The sequence below is a fragment of the Pseudophryne corroboree genome, chromosome 7 (assembly GCF_028390025.1).
Source record: "Pseudophryne corroboree isolate aPseCor3 chromosome 7, aPseCor3.hap2, whole genome shotgun sequence".
NCBI lineage: Eukaryota > Metazoa > Chordata > Amphibia > Anura > Myobatrachidae > Pseudophryne > Pseudophryne corroboree.
In genome coordinates, this window is record NC_086450.1 from 243979006 (window position 1) to 244001440 (window position 22435).

Genomic DNA, 22435 nt, shown 5'->3' on the forward strand with positions numbered 1-22435 from the left:
CAGTGCATTTTGTATTTTTATTAGTATGTTAAAATATTTGATTTATTGCACTCCCTTTTTCTTTTCTATTTTTGTATGCTTTTGAAATGGGATTTTTCCAAAATAGGAGCAACGGTTATTTTTCTTCTTTGACACTAACCCGTGTCACAAATGTTGTCCTAGTTCTATTTGAAACAATTATCCATATTAGTGGTAAATATACAGCTTTCTTAAATGTACTCCTTCAAACCATTATCTCCTTTTCAAAATGTGCCTGGAGGGCTAATAAGTATGGGTGTCAGTCTAATGGGGCATACACACGGGACGATTTTTTTCTATTTTCTAAGCTGAGCATGACTACGTCTATAGTTGTAACTGTAATCGTCCTGATGAGGTAAGATATGCTGGAACACGGTAGGAAGGTCTGGCTAGTTAGTACTGAGCAAAGTGAGGGCTCAAGGGTGGCACAAGTTGGGTGTAGGGTTTGATAGAGAATGATCCTGTGACATTGCCCAGCAAAGCACCTACAACATGAACTATTCACATTCATCAATAGTATCAGACGTTACATATTGACACAAATAAAAGAAGATGCAGACAACTGCAGCCCGGCCATTAAGGAAAGCATGCGATGTGCTAGTCTTTATTTATAATGTGAGGAACTACAGCTGTAGTGTTCTCATCACCGCAAATTGTCAGCCTTTAACAAATTGGCAAAAAAAAGTGTATTTTCATTAAAATAAAAATATAGCCAAGCACATGTTAGAATACGTGAGAAAAGCTTTGTACTCTTACAAAACACTTTCCATATATGGAGATGGTGACAATCCTGTGGTTATAGAGTACATCCGGCAGACTAGTAGATTTGGGACGTGAGCCAGGCTGCTTTAACCCCATGTTTGCCACAAGAGACGGGTATACTTTGAGTTCAAATTAGGACATCTTTTAAGCAATGTTAACAGCATTATCATTATTAACAAAAACAGAAAATTCAAATCAAACATGACTGTGTCATGGTAAATAGTAACTCTGTAACACTATTAACAGAACATGCTGGGGTGGGTTTGATATATTATCTGTTTTTTCACTACATGTACAGTGTTGCAGAACACAATTCTTGTAATATTATAAGATCTTAGAAACAGACAGTTTATATGGTGTAAATATTATCAATCTTTATTCAAATTTGGTAAAAAAAAATATTTTTGGGGGATGTGTACGGCAGAAATAATATAAATGCAGTGACACAAGACAACAAATTAAAAATGTGCACCAAATTTCTTGATTTTAAACTTTAGGGAATTATTAAAAAGACTGGTAACATGACCAGCTAAACTCCCTTGAACCTTATGTATTAAATTAATGTGGAGAGAATGAGAGACATATCTATATACACACAGTGTGGCACACAAACAGATCCATAATGAATGTTTGACATCTGATATATTCTCCTTAAAAAACACAAAAAAAAACCCAAAGTGCTTATATTGTGAAAGCAAAGTGTGAGCAGGAATCTCACGCACTTGTAAGAAGAGAAAGTCCTTAAAACCTCACTAGAGAAGGTGAATATTGGATACTTGCTAACTAGGCCAAAGAAGCTTCACATATCCTAATAGTAAACACAATTTGTAGTTGGGAAATACTGCATTATGTGGCAGGAACAGTCCAGAGGAGCATAGCAATCCAAAGAAGTGGATTTTGTATAAATGTAGGAATCAAAATTTATCATAACAGATGCAATCTCATTTGTATACTCAATATCAGACAAAACAGGGATTAGCCACATCCGACTACTCACAACTGCACTGTTTTGTTAGCTAGCCAGGTTGTATATTTATAAAGTTTTACAAATCTCAAATCAAATGACATAACCCTGCCTTAATGTGTCTGGAAGCATAGAATTCTGTGTATATGTTAATAGCAGATATTTACATCCAGCCATTAGAGGGGTCTTTCCAAGGTTCCCCCATGCTCTTCAACAGTGGAGATTATTATTTAGTTACCGGAAAGGGGAGTACTAGATTCTGTCAGAACCTTCTGCAAACATTCTACATAGATAAACCTATTGCCATAATTTGTTGCCTGCTACACAGTTTTAGATCTGTTTTATATAGCTCACACATCTCTCCCACACTTCACATTATGGAACATCAAAGCATTTTATGAGACCAGACCAATAACTGCTCTGCTTGTGGGAAAACAAAAGCTTCACTGCCTCTAGGTTCCATAAAATAACATACAGTATAAAAGGATAAATACTCTAAGTCTATTTTCATCCAGGAAATCAGGGACTATCCCTTACATAACTTTAAGGAAAAGAGGTATCTGGTAGCTCACCAAATATGGACAAGAAAGTAATAAAGTGGGTTCTATCATCCAACAGTGGGTTATAAACCAGCCCCAGGGCTTTGGCAATAAAAGGCACTGCATTAACTCCTTGTGATTATAGGGGTAGAAGCATTCATACTACATCACAGCCCAGGTCACACGCCCTGCACTGCATCCTGGGCAAAATACGCAGCACAGCATTCCTGGCCACACATCCTGCATGTCATTACAGGTCAGTCACAGAACACATCCTTGGCCATACACCCGTGCTTTGCCATTCACCCTACAACTCTATCCTGGGCCATTGCCCCTAAAACTGCATGCCTGACCATTCACACAACATCCATGCTGGTCCATTCACCCTACACCCGCATCCCAGGCCATCCACTCTACAGACGCATCCCAGGCCATTCACCATACAACAGCATCACAGGCCATTCCCCCTAAAACCATGCCATTCACACTACACCCGTGCTTTGCCATTTACCCTGCAGCCACATCCTGGGCAACATACGCAGCACAGCATTCCTGGTCACACATCCTGCATTCCTGGTCACACATCCTGCATCCTGCAATGGCACTATACTGGAAACTACTGAGGAGGAAAGGGATCTAGGAGTCACTATTTCAGATGACTTAAAGGCAGGTAAGCAATGTAACAAAGCAATGAGGAAGGCTAGTCAGATGCTTGGCTGCATTGGGAGAGGAATCAGCAGCAGAAAGAAAGAAGTAATAATGCCACTGTATAGGTCATTGGTACGGCCTCATCTAGAATACTGTGTTCAATTCTGGAGGCCATATCTTCAAAAGGATATTAATACATTAGAAACTGTACAAAGAAGGGCAACTAAAATGGGCGCATGGCCTACATCACAAAACATACCCAGAAAGACTAAGAAATCTCAATATGTATAGTTTGGAGCAGAGAAGGGAAAGGGGGGACATGATAGAAACTTTCAAATATATCAAGGGTTTTAACAAAGTCCAGGAGGGGAACATTCTCCAAATGAAGAAAAGCAATAGGACACGAGGACATGCACTGAGACTGGAGGCGGGGAGGTTCAGGGGAAATTTGCGGAAAAATTACTTCACAGAAAGGGTAGTGGACAAGTGGAATAGCCTCCCATCGGAGGTGGTAGAGGCTAAGACAGTAGAGCAATTTAAACATGCATGGGATAGACATAAGGATATCCTTACAAAGAAATAAGGATCACTTAAGGTTAGAGATAAAAAAAAAAAGGGGCAGACTAGATGGGCCAAGTGGTTCTTATCTGCCGACAAATTCTATGTTTCTATGTATCTATGACATTCCAGGTCAGTCACACAACACATCCTTGGCCATTCACACAACATCCATGCTGGGCCATTCACCCAACATCCATGCTGGGCCATTCACCCTACCACCGCATCCCAGGCCATCCACCCTTCAAACGCCTCCCAGGCCATTCACCATACAACTGCATCACAGACCATAACTTCTAAAAGCATGCATTTCATACTACACCCGTGCTTTGCCATTTACCCTACAACTCTATCCTGGGCCATTCCCCCTAATACCACATGCCTGGCCATTCACACAACATCTGTGCTGGTCCATTCACCCTAGAACCGCATCCCAGGCCATCCACCCTACAAACGCATCCCAAGCCATTCACCATACAACAGCATCACGGGCTATTCCCCCTAAAACCATGCCATTCACACTACACCTGTGCTTTGCCTTTCACCCTGCAGCCACATCCTGGGTCATTCACCCTACAGCCACATTTTGGGTCATTCACCCTACAGGCACATTCTGGGCCATTTACCCTAAAGCCATATCCCAAGCCATTTACCCTACACCCCATCCCAGCCATGTGCTCCTCTACAATCACAAATCTGAGTAATTAATTTGCATATGGTAGTTAAATAGTGATAATGCCCTTGGAAATAGGAAAAACTTTCTTCTAATCAGGCCGAGGACATGCTCTTCAAACAGTGGTATCTAAGTATGCCTTCCAGCTTCTCTGAAGTAGTAACTTTCTGGGATCCGAATGTGAAAGTCCCCTTGTAGTTTGCGGCTAGAAATAAGTCCAATATGGAATATTTATTTATTCACTCCTCCTCTTCTTCTTCTTCTTCCTCCTCCTCCTCTTCCTCCTCTTCAGCCATCACCTCCACAATGAGCTCTGCAGTGCAGGTCACCTCGCCTTGGCTATTGATGGCTTTGCAGGTGTATTTGGCATCATCATCCCCACATACTTCAGAGATAGTAAGTGAGCAGTTCCCATCCTCATCATATTCTATCTGAAAGTGACGGGACTCCTTGATGGGCTGGTCATCCTTGTACCAAATCACCTCTGGGTCAGGATGACCTGCAGCAGAGAAAAGGAGGTTGGTAAGCATAGAGGAATAAATATGACGTTATCATGACACATATAGTACAGCTTATAGATAAGATCATCACCTTCGATACTGCAGTCAAACCTGGCTGCGCTTCCTTCTACAACTTCAATATCCAGCATGGTCCTGGTAAAACACGGCTTTATGGGAGGTCGCTCCTCAGACACAGATTCCAGGAAAGCTTGATTGTCCTCTGAAAGAAGATGCCATTACTAATATTCTCTCATGTAACACTCCATAGTACTATCACCAGTATGCAGCCATTGATAATGAAATGTTGACAAACGGTTAGGTTTACGGGTTAGCATTAGAAATATATTAAAAATGGATTGGCAACACTGTGAACATGTTGACATTTCATCAGTGTGGACATACTGAACATGTTTATATTATGAATATTGACGTAATGATTGTCGACTTAATAAACTGAACTTAATGCCAATAAAGATATGTCCTGATACATCTAGCCTCAATATGCTACACCGTGTGAGATGCCTGGTGTGATAGGAATGAGACAGTGGACTGGATTTAAGCAGAGTACACACTAAGCGATATATCACCCGATATGGCTGTGAGCATTGTCATTCACAGACATTTAGCGTAGGCTCTGCAGCACAGCTGATGCCTGATATAGCTGCAGATATATTGGTGCATCTAGCTGTGTGTACGGGCAGTCTGCCGACCACCCATACACTTGTAGTGTTCCTTCTAGGATTAATATGGGGCAGGGCGCCGGACTCCGGGGGCATATTGGCCATGTAAATTAGGGGGGGTGGCCACGCCAACGTCATTTTAGTGGGCGGTGCGGCCCACAGACGTTGCCATAGAGGACGTCTGTGGCCGTCGACGTCACTGTTGGGGGCGTGCCGAGCACCACCGTCGGTGCTGGGCTTCCCCCAGCTCTCTCCCATAGCGTGAATGAATGCCGTGCGCATGCGCACGGCATCTTTACACACTGGGAGGGCAGGAAGCGGGCGGATGTTCTAGCAGGGCGCCGCAAAAGGGGCAGGGCGGATTTTGCCTTTAAAAAAATCGGGCAGGGTGCAGCGCCCTGCTAAAACAGCCTAGAGTGAACACTACACTTGCTGCAGGTACTGATGTCACAGCTGGGAAGACAAATTAAAATGCCCGCCCCGCTGGATGTCTGAACCGACATATCGAGCAGCCAATCGTTAAGGGTATGTATTTACCTGAACCAGCGTGATTGCGGGTCCGCCGACATGCCACTGTGGTGTGTACCCATCTTTACACATAGCCAATGTTGACTGAAGTTGAGTGATTTGTTGCTATTGCATGGCACTGTTGCGATGACACATGATAACAGAAATGCATTGGAACAGTGCTGGGCGTTCCTGGGCAGTAACTGTGAGGTGGCTCAACAGATGCACAGAGATGATCCATCTTATGGGAGGTGTCGTGGGTGTGTCATTGAAAAGTTTACATACTCATTCCTTCAATTATTCGCTTTGAAAGCCATACATCTGCACCTGCTACAGTCAAAGTTTCAATAGGGCGCCAACAGTGGTGTGTAAGGCGCACACACCAGGCGTTATTACAGTGTGTATAGACACTGAAAATGGGCATCTCAGTCCTTTCACATTAATATGCATGGATGTACACCGGGGAAGGACTTTTTGGTGGTATTTGCATAAAGTTGCAAACAGTCGAGCACCAGGGAGGGGGATGCGGCCCCGTCGTTGTCACTCTTGGGAGGCACGCTCAGCACTTACGGGCATGCTGGGCTGCCCCCAAGCCTTCTTCTCACTATGAATAGATGCCGTGTGCAAGCACATGGCATGTATTCACCTGGCGGTGATTGACAACCGCAACTTTTCCCACCCACGGGACACTGTGGACTATGGGTGGGGAAGGCACAGGGCAGGCTGTTTTAGCAGGGTGCCTCTAAAAGGGCAGGGTGCAATTTGCAATTTTTAAATCAGGCAGGGTGTGGTCTGAAACAGCCTAGTGTGAACGCTACATTATACCATATCAATTGGTCATCAAATTAAATCAAATTGAGCATCAAATGCCAGAGCCTACCTGAGTATTGTTGCTGACAATGTTAATCCCTTTATGGAAACAACCTATCCATCTTCTAATGTCTACTAGCACATTTCATGTCAGAAAGTACATGCCATCTCAAGCTTTTTCCACAAACATAACTATCTGTTCAGTATGCTCCAATGAACCCCATATTCGCCAGATTTCAATCTCAAACCTATGATACAGTGGGGTTCATTCAGATCTGATCGCTGGGCTGCTAATTTTGCTGCTGTTGTGCGTTCAGATAGTCGCTGCCTCCAGGGGGAGTGCATATTCGCAGTGCAAAAGTGCGATCCTTTGTGTACGCTGAGCTGCTAAAATCCAGTGTGTGTAGTCTGTGCGCAGCCCAGGACTTACTCCTCCAGTGCAATCTCATCAGGCTGATCGGGGACTGAACTGACGTCAGACACACTCCTTGAAAACGATTGCGAACGCCTGCGTTTTCCCTTACACTCCCAGTAAACGGTCAGTTACCACCCACAAACGGATTCCTCCTGCCAATCACTTTGCGAACGGCCATGCGATCGGATTTTATGCAACATCCCATCACTGACCAGCGATGCCCATTGTTGATGGTCGATGCATATGCGCATTGCGGTGCATACGCATGCGCAGTTAGGACTTGATCGCCCGCTGTGCGAAAAACGCACAGCAGCGATCAGATCTGAATGACCCCCCGTGTGTGGTGCAATGGGAGCTTGCTACTTGAATGTGCAGCCAATAAATTTGCAGCAACTGCGTGATACGATTATGTCAATATGTACAACAACTTTTAAGGAATGTTTCCAGGACCATGTTAAAGTCATGCCATGAATCAGGCCGTTCTTTGGGCAAAAGTAAATCCTCACCAGTTCTAGAAAGGTGTAGTTAGTAGAGTGCACACTGTTTCTATTAATTGAGGATTAATACTAAAAAGTGTGCATGGGCTACAAAATCAAACTGATCAGGAAAAAAATTAACTTTTATGTATAACTGATTGTCTCTCTTTGTCTATTACTGTATTTTATTGTAAAAACTTGTATTCATTTATCCTGTATTTATCAATTGTTTATTTATTGTCCCCTGGTCCCTTATATATTGTCCTTTACATATAGATAGCCCCTCTCTTTTTATTTTTTCACCTGTCCCTTACTGTATTTTATTTTATTGTACTTAATTTATACTATATTTGTCCTTTGTTTATTTATTGGCCTTTTGTCCCTTATTTATTGTACTTATATAAAGATTGTCCCTTTGTTTTGTTGTTTTAATTTTCAGAAGGTAACAGGGAGTTAGAACATATTAAAAATGGGTGGGGCCGAGATTGAGGATCTCACTCAGTGCATGTCGTGCATGATGTATGTGCTCCTGGCACAACAGTCCGAGTGCGGGTACATCTGTGCGAAATGTGAGCGAGCGGCTGCCCTGGAAGCCCAGGTAACTGATCTAGAGTGAACCGTTAAGAGACTGAGGGACATTCACAATCTTGAGCAAAGTTTAGATAGAACGGTGGAGGAATATTAATCATGTTGACCTTTTGACCTGTGGACCTAGACCCTGTCGACCTAAAGACCCTGTCGAACTAGAAACCCTGTCGACCTAGTTACGTTGACCAATATTGGTCAACCTAGTTACTATCTACCTTCCATACCACACCCGATTGTTGAGAGGGGCTGGTAAAGACCCGGCGGCCTTGGTGCATGTTGGCACCAATGACAAAGTTAGTGGTAGGTGGGATGTCCATAAGAAAGACTATAGGGAATTAGGCAAGAAAATTAAGGCAAGGACATCTAAGGTAATATTCTCCGAAATATTACCAGTGCCACATGCTAGCCCAGGGCGGCAGAGGGAGATCAGGGAGTTAAATGTGTGGCTTAGAGACTGGTGTAGGAAGGAAGGGTTTGTGTTCTTGGAACACTGGGTGGACTTCTCAGTCATGCGCCATCTTTTTTGTCGTGATGGATTGCACCTGAATGAGAAGGTGGCTGCGGTTGTGGGGGGCAGGATGGTTAGAAGGTTGGAGGAGGTTTTAAACTAGGAGCCTGGGGGGAGGGTTTAGCTAGTATCTACGGGACAAAGAGGGAGAACAGTAAAGATCGGGGTAAGGAACAATTTGGGGGAGGAGAAGGGGGGAGCGAAAGATCAGCAGGCAAGGGTATCTGCATGGGTATTGACATCGGAATTACTGACACAGGTATTGCCCAAGATATTCCAAATTTATTACCTATTGATGAGTATTGCACAACAATACGGTATATAGAAAAGGATATTCCAAATTTATTACCTATTGATGAGTATTGCACAACAATACGGTATATAGAAAAGGATGTCCATAGCATAAGGGAAGATACTAACATCAGGGGGCATGATATAGAAAGTCTTATTACCGTATATACTCGAGTATAAGCCAACTTTTTCAGCACTTTTTTTTGTGCTGAAAAAGCCCCCTCGGCTTATACTCGAGTCAGTGCAGGGAGAGCAGTGTGACAGGGAGAGCAGTGTGAAGGAGGGACACGGAGCGCACAGCGTGCGCCTCTCCTGTGTCCCTCCTGCATCTCCGGTGGCAGCGGCGGGTCTATTAAAGGAAGTACCCGTTCGTGAGCTCTGATTGGCTCACGAACCGGCACTTCCTTTAATAGACCCGCCGCGGCCGCCGGAAATGCAGGAGGGACACAGGAGAGGTGCGCGCTGTGCGCTCCGTGTCCCTCCTTCAGAAGACAGCGCGGGAGCGACGGAGGGTAAGTAACAGGCACTGGGGGAGCATATTTGGCACTTGGGGGGGAACGACATATGTGGCACTGAGGGGACTTATCTGGCACTATGAGGGGGCATATCTGGCACTATGAGGGGGCATATCTGGCACATCTGGCACTGTGGGGCATATTTGGCAGCATGAGGGCATATCTGGCACATCAGGCACTGTGGGGCATATCTGGCACTGTGGGGGCATATCTGGCACATCTGGCACTGTTTGGCATATCTGGCAGCATGAGGGCATATCTGGCACATCTGGCACTGTGGGGCATATCTGGCAGCATGAGGGCATATCTGGCACATCAGGCACTGTGGGGCATATCTGGCAGTATGAGGGCATATCTGGCACTGTGGGGGCATATCTGGCAGTATGAGGGCATATCTGGCACTGTGGGGCATATCTGGCAGTATGAGGGCATATCTGGCACTGTGGGGTCATATCTGGCACTGAGGGCTATGTACGGCTAGAGCTGCATTTCCCACCCTAGGCTTATACTCGAGTCAATAAGTTTTCCCAGGTTTTTGTGGTAAAATTAGGTGCCTCGGCTTATATTCGGGTCGACTTATACTCGAGTATATACGGCACGTCAAATAGTGATAGTAGTGAGGAAGGCTGTATTAAGTAGGATGGGGGTGGAAATGGAGGGAGGAGATTAACAATCGTTAAGAGTAATTCTCGTGCTACAAGCAGCCAGATATTAGCATACATGAGGAGGAACAACTCTTACAGCAAATTGAAAAAGCAGCAGGAATGGGGGACATCCTAGTGTTAGGAGACTTTAACTATCCTGATATAAATTGGAGTAACGATTCATGCAGCAGGTTTTTAAATACATTGAAAGATCAATTCTAGACTCAATTAGTCGAGGACCCAACTATAGGTAAAACTATCCTGACCTAGTTATTACCAATAATGTGGACATTATATCAAACACTAAAGTTGGGAGACCTTGGGAAACAGCGATCACTATATGATCACTTTCGACATCAGTTTCAAGAAACATAGCTATAAGGGAGCAACCAAAACATTCAACTTTAGAAAAGCTAACTTCAATATGCTGAGACGGGCATTAAACGACATTGACTGGGAAGAGTTGTTTCATGGCAAGGACACTACGGAAATGTGGGATGCTTTAAAAGGGTTGCTTGAAAGCAATATTCACAAATTAATTCCCACGAGCAGTAAACGCAGGAGTACTAAACACAAACCAATGTGGCTTAATAAGGAGGTCAAAGAAGCAATGGCTAATAAGAGGCGTGCTTTCAAAACATTTAACTCTAATGGAATTACAAGGAATGCAATAAAAGAGGCAAAAAAGTAATAAGAGCAGCTAAAATTGCAAACGAAAAGCAAATCACTTTAGAGAGTAAAACCAATCCTAAAAAGTTTTATAAATATATAAACAGTAAAAGATTGAAGAAGGAGAACGTGGGCCCATGAAAAGATGAATTGGGAGCTTTGATAAACAATGACAAATTAAAAGCGGAAATACTGAAAAAAAAATTTCCCTCAGTATTCACCAGGGAGGATGCGCAGGTGACAGTAGTGCTTAACGACAGTGAAGGTAATGACTCTTGGCTAGATACTTGTTTAAGTGAGGAAGTAGTCCTGGAGAGACTAAGCAAAATAAAGATTAATAAATCACCAGGCCCAGACGGTTTTCATCCGAGGGTTATTATGGAGGTTAGGACACAGCTAGCAAAACCTCTATACTTGATTTTCAACAGTTCAATTAGATTAGGCATGGTACCAAAGGATTGGTGCATAGCTGAGGTAGTGCCTTTATTTAAAAAGAGAACTAAAAATAATCCTGGAAACTATAGACCAGTTAGTTTAACCTCTACAGTGAGTAAAATATGGAGGATCATCTACAGGCTACTAAGTTTATTAGCAAAAGTCAGCATGGGTTTGTAAGGAACAGATCATGTAATTAGCTTCTACGAGGAAGTGAGCGAGAATCTTGACCAGGGAAAAGCAGTGGACGTGGTGTATTTAGATTTTGTTAAAGCCTTTGATACAGTGGCTTATAGGAGACTGATCAACAAATTAAGGGAACTTGTCCTAGGAAACACTATTTGTACATGGATAGGTAATTGGCTGGATAACAGGGTACAACAAGTGGTGGTCAATGGGATGTTCTCCAGCTGGGCACCAGTAGTCAGCGGAATACCACAAGGGTCCGTACTTGGCCCAATGCTGTTCACTATATTTATCAATGATCTAGGAATGGGCCTGGAAAGCACAGTGTCAATCTTTGCAGACGATACTAAACTGTGTAAGGTAATTAATTCAGAAACCGATGTGGAGTCTCTACAGAATGACTTAGTTAAACTTGAAATCTGGGCATCAAAATGGAAAATGAGGTTCAATATAGAAAAATGCAAAGTTATTCATTTTGGGACAAAAAACACAGTTGCATCCTATACTCTAGATGGAGAAAATATAGGGGTAACTATGGTGGAAAAAGATTTGGGGGTGCTGATAGATAACAGGCTTAATAACAGTACACAAGTTCAAACTGCATCAAAGAAGGCAAGTAAAGTGCTTGCGTGCATTAAACGGGACATTGAGACAAAGGACGAGGATGTAATCCTGTCATTGTACAAATCATTGGTACGTCCGCACCTGGAATATTGTGTTCAGTTCTGGGCACCACATTATAAAAAAGATATCGGGGAACTAGAAAGCGTTCAAAGGCGAGCTACTAAATTGCTTAAAGGGTTAGAGTCGCTGGAATACGAGGAGAGGCTTACTAGGCTAAATATGTACACACTAGAAAAGAGGCATGTAAGAGGAGACATTATATATCTTCAAATATGTAAAGGGTCATTACAAGGAGCAAGCAGCGGATTTGTTTACTAAAAGAACTATGTATAGGAAGCGTGGGCACTTGCTGAGGCTAGAAGAGAGAAAATTCCGTACACAACGTAGGAAAGGGCTCTTCACGGTAAGAGTAATAAAGATTTGGAACTCCCTGCCGGAGAAGGTAATAATGACAGACTATGTAAATGTATTTAAAAACGGACTGGACAAATTTCTAACTGGAAAACGTATCCGGGGCTATAGCATTTAACATATTGACATTAAAATTATCTGGAAGTGGTAGGAATCATTGCTGTCAATCGGTACTAAACCATTAATTCAGCAGGCGCATTATAATATGAACAGATTAACGCAGAATACAGGTTGAACCTGATGGGCATTTTGCCTCTTTTCAACCTCACTGACTGTAACTATGTAAATAGATGAATGTGCCCATCTTACAGGAGAGAAGGGACAGAGCAAATACAAAATAAATATTTGAAGAGTACCATGAGGCAGTGGTTCTTCAAGAGACAACGAGGCCTGTGTGCAGACTCCGTCTGGGCTCACTCCTCTGTAGGCTGCTGCGTTGTAGACTCTGGGCACTATGGCCCTCATTACGAGTTGTTCGCTCGCTAGCTATTTTTTGCAGAGCAGCGAACAGATAGTCGCCGCCTCTAGGGGAGTGTATTTTCGCTTTGCAAGTGTGTGAACGCTTGTGCAGCCGAGCAGGACGAAAAAGTTTTTTGCAGTTTCTGAGTAGCTCTGGACTTACTCAGCCCTTGCGATCACTTCAGCCTGTCCGGTCCCGCAAGGCCTGCTGGGAGCTGTAGTTTATTTTGAGTCTGATTACAAGTGCGGTGCTGCTGGACACTAGTCTGATCACTAGTGCAGTGCGGTGCTGATGGACACCGGCAGTAACACACTCTCTCCCAAAGCTGGCCCTAGCCAATAGGCATTATAGGCAATTGTCTAGGGCATCTGGAATGCCATGGGGCATCAGCTCTGTTATCGCAGCCAGCCAGGAGGAGAGAGGAGAGTTAAGGGCCCCATACACTTATACGACATGATGGTCCGTCATTTCGTCTAGGATTTCCCTCCAACCTCCCGGCAGCCTCCCGGGCGGCAGGATAGTAAAAGATACATTGTATGCGGTCCTTCTGTATACGATGTATCTTTTACTATCCCAGCCATTCCTGCGGGATCTGACATATCACGAGTGCAACACCCGTGATATGTCGGATCTAGGGTGATCCGATCCGATGCTCACGGGAACACACATCGGATCGGATCGGGTGTAAAGCACAACGAAATGCCCGATTTCACCCAATATATCGGCCCGAATTGGGGTGAAATAGGGCATTATCGTTCTAGTGTTTGGGGCCCTTTAGAACGGAGGCTGCAGCAGCACACAGAGCCGGATCTCTGCTCACACAGGCAGGAAGTGACTTTACTTTCACTTTCTGCCTGCCCTGTGGCTGAGCACAGACAGCAGCTGCAGAGGAAGCCAGGCACTGAGCCTGCGGAGCCAGAACCCTACCCCAGCACTGCAGCATCACAGCACAAAGGTAAGATATGGATGGGGCAAAGGGGGACTTATGGTAAGAGGAAGGTGGCTAATAACACTGCTATGGGGGAGACCTATGAGGGGTGGGGGAAGGGGAGTAATGACACTGCTATGGGGGAGACCTATGAGGGGTGGGGGAAGAGGAGTAATGACACTGCTATGGGGGAGACCTATGAGGAGTAGGGGAAGGGGGGTAATGACACTGCTATGTGGGAGTGGGAGACCTATGGGGAGTGGGGGAAGGGGGGTAATGACACTGCTATGGGGGGGGGGAGACCTATGAGGAGTGGGGGAAGGGGAGTAATGACACTGCTATGGGGGAGACCTATGAGGAGTAGGGGAAGGGGGGTAATGACACTGCTATGTGGGAGTGGGAGACCGATGGGGAGTGGGGGAAGGGGGGTAATGACACTGCTATGGGGGGGGGGAGACCTATGAGGAGTGGGGGAAGGGGGTAATGACACTGCTATGTGGGAGTGGGAGACCTATGGGGAGTGGGGGAAGGGGAGTAATGACACTGCTATGGGGGAGACCTATGAGGAGTAGGGGAAGGGGGGTAATGACACTGCTATGTGGGAGTGGGAGACCGATGGGGAGTGGGGGAAGGGGGGTAATGACACTGCTATGGGGGGGGGGAGACCTATGAGGAGTGGGGGAAGGGGGTAATGACACTGCTATGTGGGAGTGGGAGACCTATGGGGAGTGGGGGAAGGGGGGTAATGACACTGCTATGGGGGGGGAGACCTATGGGGAGTGGGGGAAGGGGGGTAATGACACTGCTATGTGGGAGTGGGAGACCTATGGGGAGTGGGGGAAGGGGGGTAATGACACTGCTATGTGGGAGTGGGAGACCTATGGGGAGTGGGGGAAGGGGGGTAATGACACTGCTATGGGGGGGGAGACCTATGAGGAGTGAGGGAAGGGGGGTAATGACACTGTTATGTGGGAGTGGGAGACCTATGGGGAGTGGGGGAAGGGGGTAATGACACTGCTATGGGGGGGGGGAGACCTATGAGGAGTGGGGGAAGAGGGGTAATGACACTGCTATGTGGGAGTGGGAGACCTATGGGGAGTGGGGGAAGGGGGGTAATGACACTGCTATGGGTAGAGACCTATGAGGAGTGGGGGATGGGGGGTAATGACACTGCTATGTACTGCTATGTGGGGAGACCTATGAGGAGTGGGGGAAATGACACTGCTATGTGGGGAGACCTATGAGGAGTGCGGGAACGGGGGTAATGATACTGCTATGGGGGGAGACCTATGGGGAGTGGGGGAAGGGGGGTAATGACACTGCTATGGGGGGAGACCAATGAGGAGTGGGGGAAAGGGGGTAATGACACTGCTATGCGGGGGAGACCTATGAGGAGTGGGGGAAGAGGGGTAATGACACTGCTATGAGGGGTAGAATTATGGAAAGTGGGGGTACAGGGGAATATGACACTGGGGTGTAGGAGCAGCTGATAACACTGCTATTAGGGGGTAGGGCATTAGGCAGAGACACCCTGATGTTGCCCCCCCCCCCCCCACATGCCTAGTACAAATACTTAATATAGAACCAGCCCTGGCCAGCACTTGCTGACTAATTACACATAATACACACTATGCAGTCACAATGTGCGGGTACCATCTCTTCCCGGCTCCCATTGTGACACTGTCCGCCGTGATTCCTAACCTGCCAATGGAGCGGACACCGCATACCAGGAGAAGGTTATGGGTGTGAGCTGTACTGGCTGATAGGGGGAGATCTGTCTCAGGGGGATGGGGGAATCTTCTATATTGGGAGGAGGGGGCTATTCTGTGGTAAGGGAGATAATGTGTCTGAGAGGAAGGGGGATCCCTGTACTAGGGGGAAATAATCTGAGGAAGCAAGGTTCAGGTGTGAGAGATGGAAAGTGGGAGTAAGGTGCAGGGGAGATGGAAGCTGGGACCAAGGTACAGGTGTGAGACATGGAAGGTGGGAGTGAAGTGCAGGTGTGAGGGATAGAAGGTGAGACCAAAGTACAGGTGTGAGACATGGAAGGTGGGAATGAGGTGTAGGGGAGATAGAAGGTGGGACCAAGGTACAGGTGTGGGAGATGGAAGGTTGTAGTGAGGTGCAGGGGAGATGGAAGGTGGAGCGAGGTGCAGGGGAGTCGAAAGGTGGGAGGTAAGAAGAGGTGTGAGAGATGGAAGGTGGGAGCAAAGTGCAGGGGAGATGGAAGGTGGGAGCGAGGTGTAGGGGAGACGGAAGGTGGGAGTGAAGAAGAGGTGTGGGAGATGGAAGGTGGGAGTGAGGTACAGGTGTGATGTGAGAGATGGAAGGAGGGAGTGAGGTACATGGGTGATAGAGGGAGTGAGAGGTGCGGGGGGTGAGACTTAGAGATGGAATGAGGGACTGAAAACTACAGGGCTAGAGAGGCATGAGAGGTGCAAGGGGGTAAGTAAGGGAAGGAGGAAGTTCAGGCAGGGGTGACATATGAGACATTAAGGCGTTTGGCATCCTGGCGGGTGGGAAAGCTGACGCCAGCATCCCGAAACTGCTCAGAATGCTGATGCTGGCATCCCAACATAGACAGTGATGCAGAAAGCCAAAATCCGGATCGAGTTGGTGCCAAAGTCTCCACTGGCAAGCCGTGTGGGAGGGTTATGGTTAGGCTGCAGGGAGGGAAATTAGGAAGGGTGGGTTAGGCACCACTGAAGAGGCTGGGGGGGGGGGGGGGGGGTTAGGGTCAGGCTGTGGGAAAGGTGGGTTAGGGTTAGGAGGGAGGGATGGTGTAACGTGAATACGAGACACTACTGTTCGGTGTAATGTGAATAAGGGACACTACTGTGTGGCATAATTTGAATTGGAAGTACTATTGTGTACATGCCCTTCCCCCACAAGACCATGCCCCATTTCCAGTACTCACACCTTATTTCAAATGTGTGTAGGGGGTGGGTGGGGGCGCCTGCCCCTTACTTTGCCAGGGGCGCTCGGACCCCTAGATACACCCCTGCCCCACATTAATAGTCAGTATAAGGCTGCGTGTTTGTGTGTTGTAGGATGTGGAGAGAACATTTTGCCTGATCCCATGGGTTCTTTTCAGACTTACATGAGCAGATGGGTTGTTATTGGGTTTATGTATTAGAAAGGTGGTTCTTATAAGAAATAATTAGCCTTGAGAGCAAGTAAATAGATTATTTGTATGTTATTATTTTGTTATAATCATAAATGGAACAATACTGCCCCCTACCGCTTATAAAGTACAGCATCAATGTATATAGATGCTATATAATTGGTATACATTTCTGGGGAGACACCGCCGCTAATCTCAAGAGGGATAAAAGGTTGTGATGTGTAACACATCATTGCCTCTTGTATCTGGAGCTGATACGGATGGAGATGTTCTGTGTCCATTTACATCATTCTGGGGGTCTGATTCGGACAGAAAGAGGCCACCTAGGAATCGTTGAAGTCTAAACATTAGTTAAGTATATATATATATATATATATATATATATATATATATATATCTACACACACACACACACACACACACACACACACACACACACACACACACACACACACACACACACACACACATATGTTATACATTGTCCAATACCTATTGTTTATCAATAAACTGCTGCTCGCTTATATTGTAATATAACAATGTTGTCCTCGGTCCTTTACTCAGTTACGCTATTTTTTCGTGGATAGGGTGTAATAACCCAATATTGATATTCTCAAAAGATTACACCATACATGTTACAGACGTGTTATTCATAGAACGTGCCCTCACCTTCACTGGCTTCCGCCTCTACTGGTAAAGGGCTAGTAGGGGAACTTCCAGATGACTTTCTTGCACTCAGTCCAGAGATCATCGCCATGGATGACAAACGCCCAATAGCTCGCACAGCATGGCCTGTTTTCTGAAACAATAAGGTTATGTAGAAATCTCAATAACAAAATACACAAGACTTATTTCCTGCTATCCAAATGTGAATGTAGACAGACACATTTTTATAACATAAACACTTATACAATACTTTAAATATATGTGCACCATTTTTTTTTATTGATTTGTGTGCATATTTTTATTGAAATAGGCGTATAGTTTAGATGATTCTATTAGATCTGCTAAATCTAGTCCTGGATATTATTTCTACTAATTATGTAAAAACATACTAAAGCATTATTTAGATATAAAACATTTCTAGAATCAGACCTTTTCTCACACAGGATGCCACTAAGATCATTATTCACTCACTGATTATTTCCAGACTGGACTACTGTAATCTCCTCTTAACTGGCCTCCCTGACAATCACCTCTCTCCACTCCAATCTATCCTCAATGCTGCTGCCCGGCTCATCTTCCTCACCAAACGCACTACGTCTACCTCCCCCCTCCTACAGGCCCTCCACTGGCTTCCCTTCCCTTTCAGAATCCAATTCAAACTTCTCACACTCACTTACAAAGCACTCACCCACTCCTCTCCCATCTACATCTCTGACCTTATCTCCCTTTACTCTCCCACCCGTCCTCTTCGCTCTGCTAATGCACGCCGTCTCTCCTGTCTTCTGATTACTTCCTCCCACTCCTATCTCCAAGATTTTTCACGTGCTGCTCCATTTCTCTGGAATTCTTTACCTCTCCCCCTCAGACTCTCCACCTCTCTACAAAACTTCAAACGGGCTCTTAAGACCCATTTCTTTACCAAACGTAGCCAAATCTCAACATAACCCTCTGTTCCACGCTCTCTATGTACCCCATCTGTGTCATCCCTGTCTGTCTACCCCTCCCCTTAGAATGTAAGCTCTCACGAGTAGGGCCCTCTTCCCTCATGTGCTTATACTTTTCTTACTTTAATAATCCTCAACCGCCCAGATCCCACAGTTTTTTGACCACCTGGAACTTATCTCTATGTTTACTGGTGTAGTTATGCTTAGCTGCCCTGTACTTGTCCTATATTGTATTCAACTGTAAGTCACTGTTTTCCTATTTTTTATGTGCATTTGTACTCTGTAATCGGGCGCTGCGGAACCCTTGTGGCGCCATATAAATAAAGGATAATAATAATAATAATAATATGGATGATGGGCAAGTGCTGAAAAGATCTACAAATGGTTTCCTCTGCAAACTCTGGTGTAATGGTTAGCATTACTGCCTCACAGCACTGAGGTCATGAGTTCGATTCCCCCCATGGCCCTAACTGTGTGGAGTTTGTATATTCTCCCCGTACTTGCGTGGGTTTCCTCTGGGTACTCCAGTTTCCTCCCACAATCCAAAAATATACTGGTAGGTTAATTGGCTCCCAACAAAATTAACCCTAGTGTGAATGTGTGCACATGTGATAGGGAATATAGATTGTAAGTTCCACTGGGGCAGGGACTGATGTGAATGGTCAAATATTCTCTGTAACGCGCTGCGGAATATGTGTGAGCTATATAAATAACTGGTGATAAATAATAATAAATAATTACCAACACAGAAGATCATATGAGTGAGCAGGATTAATTAGACAAGTTCCAGGGGGCACCATTGTATAAAAGAGCTGCATGTCAACTGTAGTTACAAGTGAAGGTGGAGTAATAGGGTTGCAGGGACCATGGCAGTAATCCAGACAGAAAAGGAATAGTAATTTAGGGGAGAACAAAGAAGTGAATAATAGATGTGTAGATATCATCGTCTGGGTACGATTCACAGACATCAGATACAGTATGTATCGATATGAGACAACACAAGATGACATCAAAGAGCCATTTTGCACTAATATTCATGAGGCATGAATGACTGGTAAAGGCAACAGAAAGATATGTTAAGTAATTCTTTATTGAGTGCTAGTGAATATTTTACTTACCTGCCATTTCCGTCGGGCCATATACTTCTTCATCCTTTCCTTAGACAGCTTTTTGGCCTCCATTGTGTTGGTGTCCTGCTGCAGCCATGCATGCTGTAGACACTGGGTGCAATCTAACCTCTGTCTGTAAAAAAATTAATTAAAAACAATTGTGAGGGCCAAAATGACACATATTTCATATATAATGCTGTGCCCACTGTATGTAAAGTTGTATACATGTAGTAGCATGTTACAGATGCTAACACTGAAGTCTATGAAGCTCATGCTAAGTAGGGTACACATCCATTTGATTAGCATACCATAGGGAAATTTGTACTGCGCAATGCACAAAAATAAAAAATAAAAGAGTGTGATGAGTATGTTTACATTCATATGCAAATTTAACACATGCTTCTCCGTGCGCTTGGAATGGATCCACAGAGGAGGGAAGAGTCATGTAAATGCAGCTTGACCACAGTATGGGTCTGTTTGCATAATTATGAACTGCAGAAATGCAGATATGCCTGTCAGTAATAATTGTGGGTGTCTAAATGCTGGTGCAAATACACATTGGTGAAAATAATTATTTCTGATTAGCTGTTTGCGAATTCACCTCAGAAGTTGACTCATTCACAGTGCATATATTATAACATAAATTCATTTGTACAGTAGAAAGAAGATAATGGGGTCTGTTCAATTACTGTCAGATTTTAAAAAAAAGTCGGAAAAATTTCACTTTCTGACTCTAATAGGTCGAATTTGGATTCTACCTATTCAATTATAGTGGCATTAGTCCGACTTTTTTAAAAATTCGACTTGACGGAAAACACGTGGATCGGCGGATTAGCCGCAGATCCACATGTTTTGTCTGATATGCGGGCGATTCCGACAGTTTTTTGGCCCGTTTCAACAATGTCAATCCGACTTAAAAAAAAAGTCGGATCGGCATTGTCGAAAATGGGCAAAAACCTGTCGGAATTGCCCGCAAATTGAATACTGCACTGTCGGATCCTCTCCATCAGAGAGAGGATCCGACAGGCATTGAATAGACCCCTATACCTGCTTTATGTATTATGGTGGTTTTTTCCACTTACAGTGCATCCAGAAAGTATTCACAGTGCTTCACTTTTCCACATTTTGTCATGTTACAGCCTTATTCCAAAATGTAATAAATTAATTTTTTCCATCAAAGTTCTACACACAATACCCCATAATGATGTGAAAAAAGTTTTTTTTTAGATTTTTGCAAATTTATTAAAAATAAAAAACTAAGAAATCACATGTAAATAAGTATTCACAGCCTTTGCCATGAAGCTCAAAATTGAGCTCAGGTGCATCCTGTTTCCACTGACTATCCTTGAGATGTTCTTACAGCTTAATTGTCCACCTGTGGTAAATTCAGTTGATTGAGCATGATTTGAAAAGGCACACACCTGTCTATATAAGGTCCCACACTTCACAGTTCATGTCTGAGCACAAACCAAGCATGAAGTCAAAGGAAGTGTCTGTAGACAATGAAGTCTGCAGCTTTGAAGGTTCCAATGAGAACAGTGGCCTCCATCATCCGTAAATGGAAGCAGTTTGGAACCACCAGGACTCCTCCTAGAGCTGGCCGGCCATCTAAACTGAGCGATCGGGGCCAAAGGCCCTAGTCAGGGAGATGATACTGAACCCGATGGTCACTCTGTCAGAGCTACAGCATTCCTCTGTGGAGAGAGGAGTACCTTCCAGAAGGACAACCATCTCTGCAGTAATCCACCAATCAGGCCTGTATGGTAGAGTGGCCAGACAAAAGCCACTCCTTAGTAAAAAGCACATGGCAGCCCGCCTGGAGTTTGCCAAAATGCACCTGAAGGACTCTCAGACCATGAGAAACCAAATTCTCTGGTCTCATGAGACAAAGATTGAAATCTGGCGTGAATGCCAGGCGTCATGTTTGGAGGAAACCAGGCACCGCTAATCACCAGGCCAATACCATCCCTACAGTGAAGCATGGTGATGGAAGCATCATGCTGTGGGGATGTTTTTCAGCGGCAGGAACTGGGAGACTTGTCAGGATAGAGGGAAAGAAGAATGCGGAAATGTATAGAGACATCTTGGATGAAAATCTGCTCCAAAGCGCTCTTGACCTCAGACTGGGGCAACGGTTTATCTTTCAGCAGGACAACGACCCTAAGCACACAGCCAAGATATCAAAGGAGTGGCTTCCGGACAACTCTGTGAATGTCCTTGAGTGGCCCAGCCAGAGCCCAGGCTTGAATCTGATTGAACCTCTCTGGAGAGATCAGAAAATGGCTGTACACCGATGCTTCCCATCCAACCTGATGGAGCTTGAGAGGTGCTGCAAAGAGGAATGGATGAAACTGCCCAAAGATAGGTGTGCCAAGCTTGTGGCATCATATTCAAAAAGACTTGAGGCTGTAATTGCGGTCAAAGGTGCATCAACAAAGTATTGAGCAAAGGCTGTGAATACTTATGTACATCTGATTTCTTAGTTTTTTATTTTAAAAAAATTAGCAAAGTCTCAAAAAACTTTTTTCACATTGTCATTATGGGGTATTGGCCCTCATTCCGAGTTGATCGCTCGCTAGCTACTCTTAGCAGCCGTGCAAACTCATAGTCGCCGCCCCCGGGGGAGTGTATTTTCGTTTTGCAGAAGTGCGAACGCCTGTGCAGCCGCACGGCAGCAAACACATTTTGTGCAGAACAAGACCAGCCCTGTAGTTACTTATTCTTTGCGATGATTGCTGCGACGAGTGACATGGTAATGACATCAGATAACCGCCCAGCAAACG

At 44.9% G+C, this 22435-nt stretch overlaps 1 protein-coding gene across 5 annotated transcripts in view; it reads right to left on the minus strand.

Moving 5' to 3' along the window:
- Positions 1-594: 594 nt before the first annotated feature.
- Positions 595-22435, minus strand: part of MYLK (myosin light chain kinase) — a 1073187-nt gene continuing 1051346 nt past the window's right edge. For all 5 annotated transcript variants that reach the window (XM_063934067.1, XM_063934064.1, XM_063934063.1 and 2 more), the window contains 4 exons: positions 19662-19785; positions 17603-17732; positions 4754-4882; positions 595-4661 (listed from right to left, as the gene is read on the minus strand). In XM_063934067.1, coding sequence (XP_063790137.1) covers positions 4402-4661; positions 4754-4882; positions 17603-17732; positions 19662-19785 — 643 coding nt within the window. In that variant the 3' untranslated portion in view covers positions 595-4401. The remainder of the gene's footprint in view (positions 4662-4753; positions 4883-17602; positions 17733-19661; positions 19786-22435) is intronic.